Source organism: Strigops habroptila, chromosome 20 (genome assembly GCF_004027225.2).
Source record: "Strigops habroptila isolate Jane chromosome 20, bStrHab1.2.pri, whole genome shotgun sequence".
Taxonomy (NCBI): domain Eukaryota; kingdom Metazoa; phylum Chordata; class Aves; order Psittaciformes; family Psittacidae; genus Strigops; species Strigops habroptila.
The window spans coordinates 4,932,615-4,951,200 of NC_044296.2; the positions used below are offsets into that span (position 1 = coordinate 4,932,615).

Below are 18,586 nucleotides of genomic sequence, written 5' to 3' on the forward strand. Positions count from 1 at the left end.
GGAGACGCCTCCCAATAGCCAGAGCTGGGTCTGTGGGGAAGGCAAAGAGCTCTGTTCAGTTCCTGCACCCAGCGGTGCAGGGAATGTTCAATCCCTGATGTTCCGGGGTGGGAAGCATGATCCAGGCCATGGAAGCTGCAGGGTGGCGGGTTGGGAATCCCGGGCTGTGCTCTTGGCTGCGGCGCTGCGTGGCCTTGATACGAGCGCCGGGTACCTGCAGTGACCTGGGGAGGTGCAGCTGATCCCACACTCGGACCCACGGAGCTGCCTCGGGCAGGGGCTGCCCGTGCTCGTCCTCTCTGCAGCCCCACGCTCACAAACCCCGGCCTTGCTGCCCCCCTTCCTATGTGGGAGTCAGGCATCAATGAATCCACTCTGAAATGCCCTGAGGGCGCAGGCTGGAGGCTTCTGTTCTCAATGCCGAGTGTCTTACAGCTGGAGTGGTTTGTTTTCAGGGTATGGCTCCTTGTTCCCAACTAACTGTCCTACCCCAGTCGTGGTTGAGCTTCTACCCCGTTGGGGAGCCCCATGTGCAGCTCCTGAGGTCGGAAGGGGATGCAATGAAGGAAGTTGCACATCTCTGAAGTTTCCTCACGAGGAAGCAGCAGCCAGAGAAGCTGCTCCCTTTCTCCTCACTCTCTTTAGAGCCGGGAAGGGGTCGGTGGATGGGGTAAGCAGCTTGCTTTTTGCAGGGTTTGTTTCTTGCCAGCCTTAATTTAAACTGCTTTTTCTTGTCCCAAAAGAGCAAGTGTTGCTTAAAATGTCTGTGCCGCGCTTCCCAAACGCTCTTGTCTACAAGAGTTTACAAACGTGGCAGCTCCTTTGATCCTTCACGCTCGCTTCTGAAGCTGTAGGATTGTTTGATGCTGTAAAAAGAGGTTGGTTTTCTTCTTTGGGGGATTGAGGATCCTGAGAGGCATTAACTGGAAAATCACCTCCCGCACGCCGGAGCTTTTCCATATGTAACAGCCTCTGTCGGGGATTGAAACACAAACAATGTGGGAGGTGTCCTATGGGAAAGGTAATGGGAGCGTGGAGCTGGGCTTGGGGTATCTCATCCTCACAGAGGATCTGCAGCTGTAGCATGACGCTGAGTTCATTTCCTGAGCGAGTGGGAACGGCCGGAGCGGGAGAACCGGCTCTTCCTCGGGAATTGGGACCAGGCGGGAGAGGGGCTCGGGAGGTGTTTCTCCCACCACAACCCATCATCTGGGGCTTCATTTAGAGGTGGAGCATGGGGACGGGGACCAGATGTTCCTGATGGCTTATTTTAACAGCAAACCCACTGCTCAAGCTATGGAATTAGCTCAGGAAAGCCACCGCTTGCCCTGGAAGATGCTCGGGGGAATACTTCCCAGCATCTCCATTCCCAAAGCGTGTGGAATAAAGGTGTGACGATGGTTCTCGCGCTTGGACAACCACGTCAGTGGAAACTCTTGTGTTTTGTGGTGTCTCAGGCATTTGCTCTCCCTCCCCTTCGCAGGGAATAACTGAAGTTGCTCTGGAATACCAGGCTCCATCGGGGAGGTGCGGGGCGTGCGGCAGCCGTGCGAGGAAGGCGCAGGGCTGCGGTGGAGGGGGGCTGGTGCTGACAGGAGCCGTGCCGGGGCTGGGGCAGCGCCGGGGGTGTTTGCTGGCACAAAGAAAGGGTGGAAATCGATACTGGAAAGTCCTCCCGGAGGGATTCGGGGGAAGCACGTTGTGCTGGGACAGATGCGAGGCTTCAGTCATCGCCGTGGAGCGGCTCCTCCGCGTCCCCACCTCTGCAGAGAAACCCCGTATCTCCGGTTCCAGCTTCAGCCCCGGGCCCGATGCTGCTATTGCACTTTGCTGCTGGCTTGGAGTGAAACTCTCGCTCCATTGGGCTCTTCTGCTTTGTCTCGAGTCCCAAAGCTGCTCCGGGCTGGAGCGGGGAGGCTGAGGTGTCTGCAGGGAACAGACAGACCTTGCTCCGGAGGGTCCGGATGTGACCCTGCCTTCCCGGCTCATCCTTCTGCTTGAGGCTTGATCCTGCTGGGTGCTGAGTGAGCTCTGCTCCTTGGTGGTGCAGGAGAGCTGCTGCGGGTGGGGAAGGGAGGAAGGGGCCGGGTCCATCCCTGCTGCTCCCGCTGCCCTCGCGTGTTGGCCGCCTCCTGCCAGGCAGGCTCCGCTCTCTCGCGAAGCTGCTCGTTCCTCTCCTAAAGAGGCCAGTTAAACGCCACCCGAAGGGTGTCGAACACCCTTTCGTGGGTGTTCGTGGCAGGAGGGCTGGAACAAGATGAGCTTTAGGTGTCCCTTCCAGCCCAAACCATTCCCTGATTCCTGAAGCTCCCGTCACAACAGTAGCATGGCTGCGCAGGCCAATGCGCGTCTGTCCTCTGGCTCTGTTTGCATTTCTCTGCCTCCACTCTCAGCATTAATTTGGGCTCATCCTGCTCCCAGCCGTGGGGCTGAGCCCTGGGCCCCCCCTGACCCCGCTGTCACCCTTCCCGCCGGCTCAGTGCCATGGCCGTGCTGCTGAGGCTGCTGCTGGCCCTGCTGGGCTGCACCACGGCGCTGGATCCCGCCCTGGAGGAGGCCTGGGAAGGGTGGAAGCGCCTCCACGCCAAGGAGTACCCAAGGGTAGGTCCTGCTTCCCGAGGGGGGGTCTCACCCAGAGGTACCCAAGCGCACCCATCCCATGTCCCCGTGCTCCGGGGGGTGTTTCTGATCCCGCTGCCCCATGGCAGGAGGCTGAGCCCATCCGCAGGGAGGTCTGGGAGAAGAACCTGTGGCGCATCCAGCAGCACAACTGGGAGGAGTCGCAGGGGCAGCACAGCTTCCGCCTGGCCATGAACCACCACGGGGACCTGGTACCACAGCCCTCCCTGGGGCCACCTCCTGCACCCCGCGGTGCCACAGGGCTTCACATGGGCACCGGGGACCTCTCCATGCACCCAGGGCTTGAGATGGGGACTGGGGACCTCTCCATGCACCCAGGGCTGGACATGGGGACCGGGGACCTCTTGGTGCACCCAGGGCTTGAGATGGGGACCGGGGACCTCTTGATGCACCCAGGCCTTGAGATGGGGACTGGGGACCTCTTGGTGCACCCAGGGCTTGAGATGGGGACTGGGGACCTCTTGGTGCACCCAGGGCTTGAGATGGGGAGCGGGAGCTGCAGGTGCTTCCCCAGGGGCTGGGGGGGAGCCGTGGTGCCGCTCGTGGCATCACACAAGTTTTCCCTTGGCAACCTGCAGACAGATGAGGAGTTTAACCAGCTCCTGAACGGCTTCACCCCAGCACGGCAGGAGGAGCCAGCGCGGCTCTTCCAACCGTCAGAGGCCCTGAAGACCCCGGTGGAGGTGGACTGGAGGGCCAAGGGCTACGTGACACCCGTAAAGAACCAGGTGGGCTCGGGGTGCGGGTCCAGCCAGGGCTGTGTGATAGGTGACAGGAGTCTGGGCAGCAGAAACAACCAGCAGCACCCTCTCGAACACCACGAAACCTCTGCTCATCATCAAGCAGCAGCTCCCATAGCTGAGGAGCTGCAGAGCAGCACTGGGGGGGGGAGTCACAGCGGGTTTTGGGGTGACGCTGTGACCCTCCTGCTGTCCCCATCTCACCCAGGGGCACTGCGGGTCCTGCTGGGCCTTCAGCGCCACGGGGGCCTTGGAGGGGCTCGTCTTCAACCGGACGGGGAAGCTGGTGGTGCTGAGCGAGCAGAACCTCATTGACTGCTCCCGGCAGCTGGGCAACGCCGGCTGCCGCGGCGGGTACATGATCCGCGCCTTCCAGTACGTGCGCGACAACGGCGGCTTGAACTCGGAGCACGTCTACCCCTACACGGGCACGGTGAGGGGCAGCGGCGGCCGCGGGGCACGGCGCAGCGGTGCCAGCACCACGCTCACTCCGTCCCTCCCTGCCAGGACACGTCCGGCTGCCGGTACGACCCCCGGGACAGGGCAGCCAACTGCTCCGCTCTGCGGACGGTGCCCCAAGGCAATGAGGAGGCGCTGGAGCAGGCGGTGGCAGCCGTGGGGCCCGTCTCTGTGGCGGTGGATGCCAGCGGCTTCCACTTCCACTTCTACAAGTCGGGTATGGTGTGAGCCCCTGCGGGAGGGGATCCAGCACCCGGAGAAGCGGTCAGGGCTGGCCCCCGCTCACCCCAGCTCTGCTCTCCCCAGGTATCTTCAGCAGCATATTCTGCAGCCAGCGGGTGAACCACGGGATGTTGGCTGTGGGCTACGGCACGAGCCAGGAGCGCGGGCGCAACGTGAGCTACTGGATCTTAAAGAACAGGTAGGGGCTGGGGATGTCCCCACAACCAGGTTGGATCTAAGGGAGAAGCTCTTCCCTGTGAGGGTGCTGAGGCACTGGCACAGACTTTTCCCAGAGAAGCTGTGGCTGCCCCATCCCTGGCAGTGTTCAAGGCCAGGTTGGACACAGGGGCTTGGAGCAACCTGCTCTAGTGGAAGGTGTCCCTGCTCATGGCAGGGGTTGGAGCTGGAGGAGCTTTAAGGTCCCTTCCAGCCCAAACCAGGCTGGGATTCTATAAACCTGCTGCCTGTTTCACCCCCACACAGGGCCTGTCCCCACTCTCCTGCCAGGGTTGGAGCTGTGTGGCAGGAGCCTCCCTGTCCCTGCCTCCTCATCCTCCCCGAGCAGGGCGCGGGCACAGGGACGTGCTCATGGACGTGCTCCTTCTCCATCTCTTCCTGCAGCTGGTCGGAGCTGTGGGGCGAGCAGGGCTACATCCGCCTGCTGAAGGGCGCCGACAACCAGTGCGGGGTGGCCAACCAGGCCAGCTTCCCGGTGCTGTGAGCCGGGACAGCGCTGCCTGCGCATCCACGCCTGTTTCCTGCTGGAAATGAGCTTTTCCTGGGATGAGAAGCAATTAAAAGCAGCACAGCTAATGGCTCCGTGGCCTTCTCTGGGGGGAAGGCAGAGCTCCCTCCACACGATGCCCAGCGGCGCGTTCCCCGTGGCATTGCTCCAGCCTGGCCAGCTCCTTCCCCTCCTGCGGCCCCTTTGCCGTCCAGCTCCATCCCAAAGGCCGGGGCTGGGGCTCCTCTGCTGGACCCTGCGGGGGCTGAGCCAACATCTCTGTTAGAAATAGCCCTTTACAACCTGCGTGACGAGACAGAAAATGAGCCTTTTCCCCCCATCCTGCTCTTTATTTCCCCTCTGCCCTCACTCAGGTGGGGGATTTAGTGCCTGGGTGGGCTGAGAAGGGCTCCGCACACAGCAGAGCGCTGGCTGGGGGCAGACTGCTGTCTCCATGTCCTCTCCTTGTCCCCCATGTCCCCTCCTTGCCCCCCATCCCCACAGCTCCCCATCGCGGTGTCCCCCCCTTGTCGCCACCGCGGTCCCTAAGGGGTTAACCCGCCTGCCCGCACCCAAGATGGCCGCCGCCGCGCCCGCCGCCCGCACTGACCCCTCCCGCCCGCCGTAGCGCAGGCTTCCTTTCCAAGATGGCGGCGCCCAGCGGGAGGAGCGGCCGGGCGCTGTGGGCCGCGCTGGTGCCCGCCGCGCTGCTGTGCCTGGCGGCGCGGGCCGCGGAGCAGCCGAGCGCGGCCGAGTTCGATGTGCGGCCCGGCGGGGAGGTGCACTCCTTCTCCCGGAGCATGGTGAGGGCCGCCGAGGGAACGGGCCAAGGGAGCGGACGCGCCGCTCGCTGATTAGCTGCGGGGCTCGTCGCTCCCGCGTCCCGCCATGGGGATTGGCTGGCAGCGAGGGGAGGCGGGACTTGCTGCGGGGAGGGGGGTCGGTGCCGGTTGCTAGGGGGCTGGTTGCTAGGGGCGGGGGGACCCCGGCTCTGATGGGGGCCGAGGAGGGGGGTCCCCGTGGGAAGAGGGGTCCCCGAGGGGGGTCGGCAAAGGCGGGAGGGGTCCAGGGAGAAGGGGGTCCCGAAGGAGAAGGAGGTTCCTAAGGAGAAGGGGGTCCCAAAGGAGAAGGGGGTCTCCAGCAGAAGGGGGTTCCTAAGGAGAAGGGGGTCCCGAAGGAGAAGGGGGTCCCCAAGGAAAATGGGTCCCCAAGGTGGGACAGTGTCTGTGGTAAGGAGATCTCCAGGGAATGAGGCTTGCCATGGTCAATGCCCCCCGAGAAGAAAGGGGTTTCTAAAAGGAGAAGGTACCCCCAGGAGACGGAGGGGTCACCAGGGGAAAGGGGGTCTCAGGGAAAGAGGGTTCCCATGGGAAGGAGTCTCCCCATGGAGAAGGGGGCTGTGGGTCCTCGGGCCCCCCAGGACACAAGTCCTCTCCCCAGCACCAGGGGGGTGAGGGCTGAGCACCCCGGTAACTCTCTGAGGTGTTCCCACATGTCCCATCATTGCCACACAGTGGCTGGCAGTGAACCAAGGGAAGGTCCTGCTCGAGCGAGGACACTCATCATGGAATCATAGAATGGTTTGGGTTGGAAAGGACCTAAAGGTCATCTAGCTCCAACCTCCTGCCATGGGCAGGGACACCTTGCACTAAACCGTGTCACCCAAGACTCCATCCAGCCTTGAACACTGCCAGGGATGGAGCATTCCCAGCTTCCTTGGGCAACCCATTCCAGTGCCTCACCACCCTCACAGTAAAGAACTTCTTCCTTATCTAACCTGAACTTCCCCTGTTTAAGTTTGAACCCATCACCCCTTGTCCTATCACTAATGAAGAGTCATCTCCTCCTCTTCTTCCAGGAGGATTACACCTGCACCTTCACGTACTCAGCTCAGGGAGGAACGAACGAGGTGAGACGGGGAAACCTCCACGTGTTCCCCTTGCGCTGGCTCTCTGTGGCTGCACAGAGTGAGAAGCTGCTGGGGATGGCGGTGCTGGTGGTGAGCCGATTCCAGGGCCCTGGAGCTGTGAGGAATGGTGCTTGCACCGTTTCCCATGCTCTCTGTTTGCAAAAGCCACTCGGTGGATGTGCTCCCTGAACGTGTCCTTTGTGTGGTGCAAGGTGCTGCAGCTCCCGAGGCCGTCACATTTGGAATGCTGAACAAATCTCTGGGCTGGATGTGTCTGGAGAACAGGGAGTGCCATTTTCATACCCCACTTGGTAGGAAGGACCTCGTAGGAGGAACTTCTGTGTTCTTTAGGAGGCTTTTTGCAGCGTGTGTCGCTGCTGCAGTAAGTGCTGTGCAGATACACAGTTTGTACTTTCTTCTCCGCAAGTCCTGTTAGAATCAGGTCCCTTTCTGTGAGCATAAAGAGAAGTGAGACTTTAACTCTTTTCTGTAGCTGTACTAACAAAACTGTGGATGGGGGATGGCAACCAGGCTTGGACCTTTGTGCCACGCGAAGCAGAAGGGGCTGTCAGCAAGTGTTGTGTAGTTATGTTGTGTTCCAGCAAGCGTTGTGTAGTTATGTCGTGTTATTTTAGGATGGCTCAAACTTGCCATGCCTGCAGCTGGAGGGGAGCTGCCTGGTCTCTGGGGCAAGGGAGAAGTACAAGGCTCTTACCCACACTAACTATGGGCCTTTCCCCTCTGCAGCAATGGCAGATGAACATTGGAGTCAGTGAAGACAACCAGCTCTTCTCCTGCTCTGTCTGGAGGTGTGTTCTTTAACCCCAAACTCTCTAAGGCAAAACCAACAATGAGGCAGGTGGGGTCTGGGCCAGGGATGCTGGGTTTGCCTCTGCAGGGCAGCGCCGGAGGGTTTTCCTCTCCCAAGAGATGCCGTGGCTCCGGCTGGGTGGTTTGTAAACGCTGTGTCCCCCTCTCCACCCTCCTCACTAGATGGAGCTACAAGAGAGCCAGAGGTGCCTGTGGAGGGAGGGAGCTGTGAATCCTGAGCTCATCTGCACCTCCAGCCTCTCTGCCCCTGTCAAAGACTCTGCTTTCTCATTTCAGGCCCCAGGGGAAGTCTTATCTCTTCTTTACCCAGTTTAAAGCTGAAGTGAAAGGAGCCAAGATAGAGTATGCCATGGCTTACGTAAGTCCCAGCTGATCACTTGGAAGCAGGCGTGTGGGAGGCTGCTATAAAACATGAATTTGACATGGAAAACATTTATTAGACATCTGTGCAATAAAACGTCCTCCATCACATCCCTAATTAGAGAGCGGTGGCAGTCAGGAGAGCAGCTGCAGGTACATCCTCCTGCGCCATTGGATTTCTGCTCCCTCCAACACCCTCAGTTTGCTGGTGGCTCCAAAAGAGACCCTCCTGCCCGGGTGCACTGCATGGGAGGCTTGGTTTGCCTCAGCAAATCCCATGTGACAAAGTAAATAAAGCTTCTGCTGGTGCTTTTGTCTGGTTCCTTCTTCCATTTCCCAGTCTTCTGAGGTGAGGCTTTCAGTCTCAAGTTCTTGGTTTAATAAGAAATGGAAAAACAGCCAGAGATTTTCCTTCAGATTTCCTTTGTGGACGTAATTCTTTCGCTCCACATGATGAAAACACAAATTCATTCCCTTTCAAAACGCGCTGTTGCTTGTTTCCTTTAAATATAACAGCTTCTTGCATTGCCTCAACTGGTTAAACCTTCTTCCTTCCCATTTCAGTCTCAAGCTGCAGTGGGTGGACAAAGCGACGTCCCCTTAAAACAGGAAGAATTTGAGATCACCGAAACAACAGGTCTGTGACTGAGAGAACTGTGAGAAAGGGGCTGGGAGACAAGCCTGGGGATGAGTAGTTAATGCAGATAGGTGACAGTGTGTGCTATGCAGGCAGGGTAGAGTGCTCTTGATCCATAGCTGGATTTTCCAGTTTAAGTGTTAAATTACCATGGGGGAAGAAGGGGTTTATCACAACATGCCTGTCGCATGCAGAAGAAGGAAGTGCAATGCCCGACTTGCTGACTTTATGGTCCTGGAAAGGACCCAGCAGGGCTGTTTTGTTCATGCCTTCCCATCTGCTTATCCTGTCCTTGTTTTCTCTCTTTCCAGTGGCTCACAGGGAAGGCAAGTTCCGTTTTGAACTGTCCAAACTCATGATTGTAGCAAGAACACCCCGTGACGAGCTGTGACCCCGGGGCCGGCGCTGGGCAGGGTGTTCTGGTCGGAAGAGCACAGCAGATAAAGAGGATTACTTCTTAACTGCAGGGGTTTTATTTTGGGGTTGGCCAAACCTTTTTATGTTTTCCATATTGAAATGTGCTAGGGTCCAACACAAAGTGGGGCTTGGGGGTGTTAAGACAGATGCATTCTGTCTTGTGTCAGAGTAACAATGTGCTTTGCAGCTGAAACCTCCTCAGAGACTCCTGATCTGCAGCCAGCCATTCTGTCACCCGCTTTCTGCTTGGTTGATCTGCTGAATATGGTAAAGCTCCCCTCAGACGGGGGCTCCTTATCTCCCTTGCTAGGAAGAGAAGCACAGAAAGATAAGTGGCTGGATTTCAACAAGGTTTGCTAAAGGAAAGTTGTTAACTCTGTAGTCTCTGGAGGGAAAGACAGGATTTCTGTCTCTGCGAGCGTGACAGGAGGAATCAGAATCACAGAATCAACTGAGCTGGAAAAGACCTTTAAGGTCATCAATTCCAACCATTCCTCCAGGACTGCCAATAATTCAGTTGGGTGGGAGGGGGAAGGAAGGGATAGAGTTGGCCGAAGCTGTTGGACTCCTTGTTGAGTGTGGCTTCGCTGGGGAGGATGTTCCGGCCCTGACCTAGTGCAGAGCACGGGTTGGGAGATAACTTGACATGGGGAAGGCAGAGCTGCTTATTCTGACACAACCCAGGAATCAATCCAAGCACCACTTCCATGCCTCAGTACAACTGCAGGACTATTTTCTACGTACAGAAGGGATCTTTTTCTTATCTAGAGTAATAACAGTGAGGGAAAGTGGAATTCCTTTCCTGTGTAAATACACCACCAATAAAGAAATAAAGCATCATGCTCTGGCCCGAGTTTGCTCCGTTCTGAGTCCTGCCCTCTCCAACTGGATGCCCAGCAAGCAAGCAGGAGGAGCCGGGATGTCACACAGGAGTTTGGAGGCTGCAGAGGGTTCACAGAGGTTGTGTCCACCCGAGAGGAGTCCCAGCACGTGAGAACAAGGCTCCAGCTCTAAATTTGCATAACCCAGCACTGTTATCAAAAGTAAGTTTGGTGGCCAGTGATGGTTGCGGACACTGGTGGCTGCTTTGCCCATTTTGGGGGGGAGTTCTTTGTTTTTTGGCAGTCCCTGTTTAACCAGTCACTTGGAGGGAACCAGACCAAAGGGAGTTGAAGGGACAGCGTTGGGATGGGATACCCAAGCCATAAGATGGCTCTTCAAGCTGAGACTGTGCTCTCCGGGGCTTCCCTGGGACAGAAAGGGAAGAGTTTGGGAACAAGGTGGGTGTTTGCCATGGGGTGTGAGGGAGACGTTTCAGATGAGACACCTGTATGCGAAGGCAAACCAGCACCAGGCATTGGTGGGTTAAGCGTGGTCCTGGCGTGTACAAAACCCTGGGGACAGAGTCGGGGCTCATCTGAGCAGGGATGTTCCATGCAATTAAGGAGCATCTTGCAGCTGATGCTGACGTGCACCTTGAGAGCAGAACAGTGAAGTGTCTCTGTCAGTGCAGCCGCCGCATCCATCAGCCCCGTTCTGCTCTGCCTGCTCCCTGCATCTGCTGGCAACTCCATGAGCTGCTTCCAGCTCCGGCTCCTCTTCAGCACGTACCTGACAGCTGCCACGAGCTGGAAAAAGCCAGGAACGTCTGTTCCCAACCACCGTGTGCCAAAGGCCAACTTCACCCTGCCCTCCCCAAGGGACCAGCACCTCGCTGGAGCTCGGCCGCGTTCTCCCCCATGCACACCTCTAAACGTGCTTTACCCCCTGCCCCGAGCTGTGTCACACAACTGCATTAGCTGTGACATCTGGAGCCAGGCCTGTGGAATGACAGGGATGGCGGGGGATTTCTTTTATTTAATCTTAAAGGCTGAAAGTTATCAGTGCCTCAAGCCAGCGGTGGAATGGTAGCAGCGAACGGGAGCCACGATGCTCTGCCCATCAGCACTGGCATCCTCCTGTGCCTGGAGACATCCCATGGAACAGGAGGCACAAGGAGGTTGCGGAGATAAGGCCAGATGAGATTGTGCCGTGTCTTGATTGCTAAAAGGGCAATTTCCCATGTTCAAAGCCAAGCTCAGCGTGCTGGGAGCAGGCTCCGGCTGGTGCATTCATGCTCCGAGAGCACAACACACCCACACTGAATCCCTGAATCCCGCAAAGCCGCTTTCCACTGTGGAGATGTGCAGTGAGGGGACAGGGGGATGCAGAGGAGCATGAGCGGGTGTCTCCGTGGGAGCAGCTCCCCTGGGACCCCAGACCTTTGCTGTGGGTATGGGTTTGCACCACTTTTCCTCCCAGCAGCTCAGTGCTGGGAGCTGCTGTGTGTGGAGCAGGGGCAGCCTGGCCAGCAGCGCTGCTGGGGATGGCGAGTGCAAACCCAGCTCACCAAGAGCAATCTCCATTTAAAAGATGAGTTTATTTCAGTAACTCATCAGGGCTACAGTTTGCTTAAAAATCACAACCAGAACTCAGTCGAGGACACGTGAAATGTATGAAATCCTTGGGAGAGCTTTGAACAACCACCAAAGGCAGCACTGGAGCCGTCACAGTGGTACCATTGCGGGAGGCTGGTAGGGGGGATTTGTGTCTTGGATGAAGGGGTGTACCTGGGATGTAGGGAAGGAGCAGCTCCCTCCCTGCTCCCAGGGACAGGTGACGTGGGATCCTTCTGGTCCCCAGGACTCGTCTTTGAAGAGGCCTGCAAGGTGCAGAAACACCTTCCCACCCTGTGTGCAACAAAAGTCTGGACCATGATTTGCTCCCACCATGTCGTGGAGCTGCTGAAAGAAAACCACAGGGCTCCACAACCCTCACAACTGTTCCTCCAAACAAATGCCCACCCGCTCAGAGACCCCTGAGAGGCGTTACACACCAAGAGTCTTTGGTTTGGGTTTCCCCCAGAAGAGTTACGATAGAGTTCAAGGTGAGGAGTCCAGTTCCTTGGACTCGGAGCTAAGAGCACTTCGTGGACAAAGGAAATCAAACTGTACAGCAGGAGCCCAGAAGCCCAGGATCACCTGGGAAGGGCTCAGCCCAGCACAGGGCAGGGTTTGCAGACCCTGGCCAAGGGTTAGACACAGTCAAGAGGTTCAGTTTGGTGTAGAAACAAGGAGAAAACGGGGTAGTGATGCAGAGAAGAGGATGTCGAGCCTGGTGATGCTCAAAACAAGCACACATTCTGCCTTGGCCAACTTCATATGTTGTCCTCCTCCAGCATCTTGTTAACCCCTTCGCAGATCCTCTTCAGGTGGGTGCGATAGGGCTCGGATGGCCCGTAGAGAGCCGAGAGGAACTCATAGTCCGCAAAGTGGTTGAAGACATGGTTGATGCGGGAGTGGGACTTGGCCGTGAGGTGGCCGTTGACAGCCTGGTGCAGCAGGTCCCGGCACTCCATGAGCACACCCGACATGACCCTGCGGTCGAAGGTGAAGTCTATCTGGTGGAAGCTGACGGCCGTCATGGCCAAGGTATGGACCTTCTTGCGGAAGCGCTCCATCACCAGCAGCTCCTCGGGGCTGAACTGCCCGTTGCGGTAGAGAACACCCAACTTCATCACAATCTTGATGAGGTTTTTGATGATTTTCTGTGCCTCCTTGCGGTTGTGGGTGTACTCCTTGGTGGCCCGGTAGAGCTCATCCAAGATCTCGCTGCTGGTGTCATCAATGAAGACATTGGCTATGGTCTTAGTAGCCATCTTGCTCAAGAGCTTCTTCTGGGCCTGCAGGGCCAGGTTCTTGGTGCTGAAGGTGTCCATCTCTGCAAGGGGAAGAGGCACACACACAGTTCAGCCCATGCCCTGGATCAGTCCCCATCTCTTCTTCCCACTCAGCCTTTTGGGAGGAGAAAGAGCATCTCCGATCAACAGCAAGACAAGGAAGAGCTCCCAGGTGCCAAGGCAGGAGCTGAGCTCACACCCTCGGTTTTGTTGGATGAGTTACAGGGTGTTCCCACCTTCCTGGCCCCAAACCCTGCGGAGAAGCTACAGTGCAACGGGCAGTGTCAGAGGCGAGTGAGGTCTCCCTACCTGAGCATCGCCTGCGACCCTCCATCCCGGTCCCCGTCCTGCCCTGGCGCCGCCTGCTCCCGGTGCAGGAAGGACTCTTGCCCCATCACTTTAACCTTTTTGTCTTCCTGAAACCCTGACTCATTTCCTGCAGGGTGAGCTGGGGACGACCCAGGTGGTGGTTGAGTCACCCGCAGCCACATGGCATGGCCGGTTTGCAGCACCCACCACCAGGTATTGAAGCCCTTGGCCTGGTACACCCATGTCGCTGGAGCTCAGACTCGTTCTGCTTCCTCCTGAGCTTCCTCTTGAGCGTTGCACGGAGGTGAATAATTCAACAAGTAAGAAATCTCACCCCTTGCTCACCCACAGCCCTGCGCCCCGGCGGGACCAAATACAGCAGTTTATGGCTTTAAAAAGTGCTGTGAATGAATCAAAAGCCACCGACCCTGGAGACGCATCTTTGCCCCAGGAAATCACAGAGCTACAAATCACAGGGAGGCGAGAACAGCGTGAGAACAAGCAGCTCCCACGCCAGGACGGATGGGCAGGGATGGCGGCTGCTTATGCAAGAGCCTGCACGTGGCACGGTCAGCCTGGCAAAGAGAGAGCGGGAGGGGATGGGATCACGCTATAAATACATCACCAGGGAGAGGAGAGGAGCTATTTAAGCTAAACGGTGCTGCTAGCGTGAGAATGGATGGGGATAAACTGGCTGTGGATATGGAGAGTCTCTTGCCTGCAGCCCCGGTGGTTATTCTAGCGCAGAACTGAGCCTGTCCCCAGCATGGGCAGCGCTGTGGCTGCACCCCCTCCAGGGATCCTCAATCCTGCTCCTACCACCACGGAGCACATGGGAGCAAACCTCGGCAGGGCTCGGATACCCGGTTGTGGCCAAGGGTCCATCTCACTGCAGCCAGTCGTGCAAGAGGAACAGTGCACGGGTGATGGTGCAAGCTGAGCCCCGGTTTCCTGGGCATCTCCCAGCCACCGGCTCCCTGAGGGCAAGGTTCCATGAGGGCATGAACTAAGCGAGCAGTAACAGAGCCACCGGCACCAGGCGAGCTGCCGCATGCAGCATTATTTACAGCCCTGAGGAACAACACGGAGGTTTGTAAGTGTTTCCTTCCATGTGAAAACATTGATTTCTGCCAGCGTGAGCCTTGAGCTCAAGCTCATGAGACACAAATGACAAAGCAGAGGCTGCTCCTGCTGAGCTGTCGGCAGCTCCCGGGATCACTTAATGCCGACGGCTCCATGCAGGAGATGCTGCTGGAGCTGAGCCCGGAGGGACGGGCAGGATGGGCTCCATCTCTGCTCCCTTTGGCTGCGTAGGGGACTCGCTCTGCCCACAGCAAGCAGCCTCTTCCAGAAGGACCATGGCTTTGCCAAGGTGTTGGCACCATGGAAGTCCCTTCCCTTGCATCGCGCGGCGGTTGTGGGGTGCCCTGTGCTCGCCACTGGGAGCAACGCCTAGATAAACAGGAATTCCTGCACCTGAGCTCTCTGTGGAGCGACTGCAGCCACAAAGGGAGTGCAAATCCCACCTACGGAGCCCTTACAAAATAGGAAGCACCAGCTCTTTCTGCCCCGCACACCCACAGCTCCCAATTAGCAACTGTAATAACAGAGCAACCTCCGCTCCTGGCACTGAATAAGAGCTGGCTGCCCACAGCCCTCTCCTGCAGGGACCCAATCCTCGCTAGTGGGGGGAAACTGAGGCACAAAGCGGTACAGAGGGGTCTCTTCTGGACCCCCAAAACACAACCTGCTCCTTCCCCAGCACCCCACTGGGTTGTTGTGCAGGTCACTCACTGCAAACCCCAAGGAAACCCCAGCTCACCTCCTGGCACGTCCGCTCCCACTCGGCACCGGGCCTGTGAACCCGGCACCGTCTGTCCCACCAGGACCTGCTGACTCAGCACCAACCGGGAGGTTTCACCGGAACGAGCTGTTTTCCTGGCGGGAAGGGCCCCGCAGCCCCATTGTTCGCCAAGGGGCTGCTATCGGCGCGAGGAAGAGGCAAAGCTTTGCCCCACCGAGCAGACTCGAGACCGAAATAAACCACTCGGTTTCCTTCCTGCTGCTGAACTTCCCAGCCCTGCTCAGGCCTTGTTTGTTTCCTACCCGCCTTCTTCTTTTTAATGAAAACGCCCTCAAAAACCAGCTTCTTCTCCCAAAACAGAGCAGCCGGGCGTTGCTTTCGCCGAGTTCCTCCCTGCTCCGGAAGAGCTGAGGTCCCAATGGTGGCTTTGGGGAGTCACAACCGTTTTTTGGAGGGTTTTCCACCCATTTGGCAGGTTTCAATGGGGAGGTTGCAGCCCTGGGGGCTGGATGTCCTGTGTGAGGTGCGGATGTGGTGACACAGCCGTGGGCTCCCCTGGGGACAGCCACGTGCCAGGCTGCCACCTACGAGCATCTCATCCAACACCCGGCTGCAAACTCAGCCCCCATCTAAATGAGGACACCCCAGAAATCATCTCTTACACCATTGTGGGCACAAACATGAGCAGAGTGTGGCCCTCTCCTTAAAAAGCATCAATGAAAGCTCCTGGCTGCAGGGGGGGACACAAGACCCCGTCACCCTGCCAGTCCCAGGGTGATTTCTATCTACCCCAAAGACCCCTCACCCCTGACCATCCCCATCACCCAGTACCCACCAGTGGCTCCGTGTGCTCTTCTCCCTCCAAACCCCCCCATCTCACTCAGCACCGGGCTGAATATTTCATGCAGGGAAGCAAAAGCACTTAAATAATTTATGGGCATGGAGCAGGCGTGAGGAGCAAGGGGAGGGATCCACAAAGCTCCAGCTGAGAGCAGAGTCATCTCTGCCTCCTCCTCCTCCTTCTTCCTCCTCTTCCTCCTCACCAGGGCCATATTAACTTGTAGCTGGCTTGCTACGAGCTTCCTCCCAGCCAAAGTAAACATTTCATGGTCAGCTCTCCCTGGTTTCCCCTCCGTCCCATGCACACTGCTCCGGAAAACACCCCTTCTCCGCACCCCAGCATCCCCGGTCTCTCCAAACCCTTGGCCACATGCCGGCGTGATGGATGTGATCCCGCTGCTCCGCTCTCCATCCCCTGGCATCGCTTTCCACCAGCTCCCTGTACCTCCAACCCCTATTCATTAATTAAACCCTGCACCGGGCTGGATTACAGGAGCCGGGTCAGAGCACAGGGATGTAACCGGAGAGTCCAACCACCCATCCCTCCCCATCCATGAGCCTTCCCAGCTTCAAGCCCCCACTTTACCAGCGCTGGGGCAGCAGAGGAGGAGGAAGAGGAAGGACACACACCGCCTCTTGCAACAACTGTCGCTCGCACGTTGCCATGGGTGCAAACAGCACCGAAAGCCGCCAGGTCCGGCGCGTGTGTGCCGAGCAGGGTGAGGCCAGGGAGGAAGCCACTGAGTAAACACCTCGCCCGAGGAAAAACTCCTTTCTTGGCAAGGCCACCAGGGCTCCCTGGAGCAAGGGATGGGGATGCTGTGGGAAGCGCTGGCATCGCCTCAGCCGGGCACCACATGTTGTATCTTGCTCCGCTTGCTCCTGGTGCTCATGCCAAGCACTTGGCCAAGTCCCCATCATTGTCCTCACCATCTCTGGCACTGGGATCTGAACACCCCATCCCATAATCTTCTTCCTGTAGGTGCCCAGGAATGCAGCCCCGGTGCGGGCACCTACAGGAAGGAACAGAAGGTTTTTGGTTTCTCCTTTGCACCAATGCCTGGGAACGTCAATCTGCCCCGGCAGCTCCAACGTGTCTGTGCAAGGAGCCAGGCAGCGGATCCAAGGGGGCTCCAACCCCGGGCGTAGGTGGTAAATCCCGCCAGCGCTTCCCATTCACCGGCACCACGTGGGAATGGGATCCTAGCACATGAAAGGGTGCTGACTGTGGGTGCTCCATCATTGGGTGGGGGTGATACCCCCAGTGCTGATTCAGGATGAGGGAGCTGATCTGGTGCCATATCAAGGAATCCCTCTGGGATTACCGTACCCGGGGGGGGGAGGCAGCTGCAGGGTGGAGAGGAGGAGGGTGAGGAGGAAGGGGGGGTTATTTTGGAGCATCTGTGTCGCCTTCCATTTCCTCCTTTTCTTTATCGAGCTGCCATCAAGCCGCTCTCTCCGGCAGCAACTTCCTTTCTCCTCCGCTCAGAGCAGACAGAGACTCATGGGGAAGTGGAGAACGGAGGACGGGGAAGGGGGGAAGAGGCCAAACCGACTGTCTGTCCGTCCACCCGTCCCGTGGTGGAGGCCTTGGTGCATCACATGCTTCCTGCCCCGGGATCAGCGAGGACAAAGCAGCTCCAGGAGGGAAGAAAAGCTCCACAGGGCAATTTGGATCCCGTGGTGGGCTTGGGGTTGGCAAAGAATGTTTATGGCCCAAATCCTTGCCTGTTCTGGAGCTGATAAAGCTTTGGCTGGTGGGAGTTGGGAAGTTTTACATTCAACTCTGTTGCTCCAGGCAGGATCCGGCCTCACCAAAGGGATTAGTCTCTCTGGGAATGGAGGAGTTTCATCCCTTAGAGACCCAAGCACAGGCACTGGCTGGGTGCAGAGGAAGGGCAGGGTGATGACATGGGGCACCCATCCTTGCCCTCGCACAGGGGCTCCAGAGATGACCCCATGGTGGAGGACTCCACCGCCTTCTCCAAGCTCCCGTTAGCCGTAACCCACCAGACCCAGCGGCGTTTCAAGCCCCCCTCGGTTTTCCCACCGGTTTTGGGGGGTGATCTCCCCTTCCCATGTTTTACCTGCCTGGGGAAACTGAGTCAAACTCACCAAAGGCTGCTGGGAACACCCCCGGGCTCTGCCCACCCGGCAGCTCCCTCCCCTCGGGGCTCCCCAAACCTTCGGTCCCCCGCGGGGACTCCCCGCGTGCCCCGGGGTGAGACCCCCGGTGCCCGGTGATACCGGGAGGGAGGGAGGCCCGGCAGATAGCCCGGGGAAGGATGCGCTCGCCTTCCAGATGCAAGCCTTTGCCCCGCTGCCGGTACCGGAGCGAGAAACACGAACCAGGCACGTACCGCGCACCGCCACCCCCACGGACCGGGGGAACCGGGAGGAACCGGGTGGGAGGACCCGATCCCGGCAGCGCTGCACCGGCGGGCAGCAGAGCCCGACCGGCCCTTACCTGCTGCCTGCCTCGGGGGAGCGCGACGCCGGGACCGCGACTGCTCCGGTGCCCCCGGTGTGGACGGGGCGGAACGGGACGGGGCGGAACGGGACGGGGCGGGGCCGGGCGGGGGGGTCTCGCTTCCCCCGGTGCCTCTCGCTGCCCCCGGTGCCCCCGCAGCCGGTGCCCGGTGCCCGGTGCCGGGTCCGGGCCTCCCGCCCGCGGCTGCTGCGAGGTCCCGAGCGGGGCGGTGGCGGCGGGGTGGGGGGGCGGGTCCTACGGGCAGCGCCAGCCAATGGCAGCGCGGGGCTTGCTACGAAGCAGCCAATAGGAACGCGCGGCGGGGGGTCCTCCGGGGCGGGAGAGGGACCGGGGCCCCGAGGGTCCCGGCGTGCGGGGACCGGTCCCGTTAGCGCGGCGTGGATCGGGCACGGCTCCGTGTGCGGGGCCTCCCTCGGGTCTGTACTGCGCGGGATGCTGGCCGGGTGATGAGGAGGGCGCCGGTAGACCGAGCTGAGCACGGGCAG

General features: G+C 58.7%; 3 protein-coding genes across 7 annotated transcripts; 2 read left to right on the forward strand and 1 right to left on the reverse strand.

Moving 5' to 3' along the window:
- Positions 1-570: 570 nt before the first annotated feature.
- On the forward strand, positions 571-4,878 carry LOC115618276 (cathepsin L1-like). 3 transcript variants are annotated; one of them, XM_030509682.1, is made up of 8 exons: positions 571-670; positions 2,481-2,601; positions 2,709-2,831; positions 3,219-3,368; positions 3,589-3,813; positions 3,888-4,056; positions 4,146-4,260; positions 4,683-4,878. In XM_030509682.1, exons 1-8 carry the CDS (start codon positions 666-668, stop codon positions 4,780-4,782), a joined length of 1,008 nt encoding a protein of 335 aa, XP_030365542.1. In that variant the 5' UTR covers positions 571-665; the 3' UTR covers positions 4,783-4,878. The 3 variants fall into 3 exon arrangements, with proteins under 3 accessions (XP_030365542.1, XP_030365543.1, XP_030365544.1); XM_030509683.1 differs by having other exon boundaries at positions 577-670; positions 2,422-2,601; XM_030509684.1 differs by having other exon boundaries at positions 591-670; positions 2,394-2,601.
- A 534-nt stretch (positions 4,879-5,412) lies between these two features.
- MYDGF (myeloid derived growth factor) lies at positions 5,413-9,788 on the forward strand. The gene is made up of 6 exons (XM_030509689.1): positions 5,413-5,588; positions 6,644-6,694; positions 7,442-7,503; positions 7,802-7,883; positions 8,450-8,522; positions 8,834-9,788. Exons 1-6 carry the CDS (start codon positions 5,433-5,435, stop codon positions 8,911-8,913), a joined length of 504 nt encoding a protein of 167 aa, XP_030365549.1. The 5' UTR covers positions 5,413-5,432; the 3' UTR covers positions 8,914-9,788.
- Positions 9,789-11,339: 1,551 nt separating this feature from the next.
- Positions 11,340-18,308, reverse strand: TNFAIP8L1 (TNF alpha induced protein 8 like 1). Of its 3 annotated transcripts, none has more exons than XM_030509686.1 (2): positions 18,078-18,308; positions 11,340-12,698 (listed from the first exon to the last, which is right to left on the reverse strand). In XM_030509686.1, the coding sequence occupies exon 2, from the start codon at positions 12,694-12,696 to the stop codon at positions 12,136-12,138; it is 561 nt and encodes a 186-aa protein (XP_030365546.1). In that variant the 5' UTR covers positions 12,697-12,698; positions 18,078-18,308; the 3' UTR covers positions 11,340-12,135. The 3 variants fall into 3 exon arrangements, with proteins under 3 accessions (XP_030365546.1, XP_030365548.1, XP_030365547.1); XM_030509688.1 differs by lacking the exon at positions 18,078-18,308 and adding an exon at positions 16,197-17,037; XM_030509687.1 differs by lacking the exon at positions 18,078-18,308 and adding an exon at positions 14,789-16,158.
- Between the last annotated feature and the right edge of the window lie 278 nt (positions 18,309-18,586).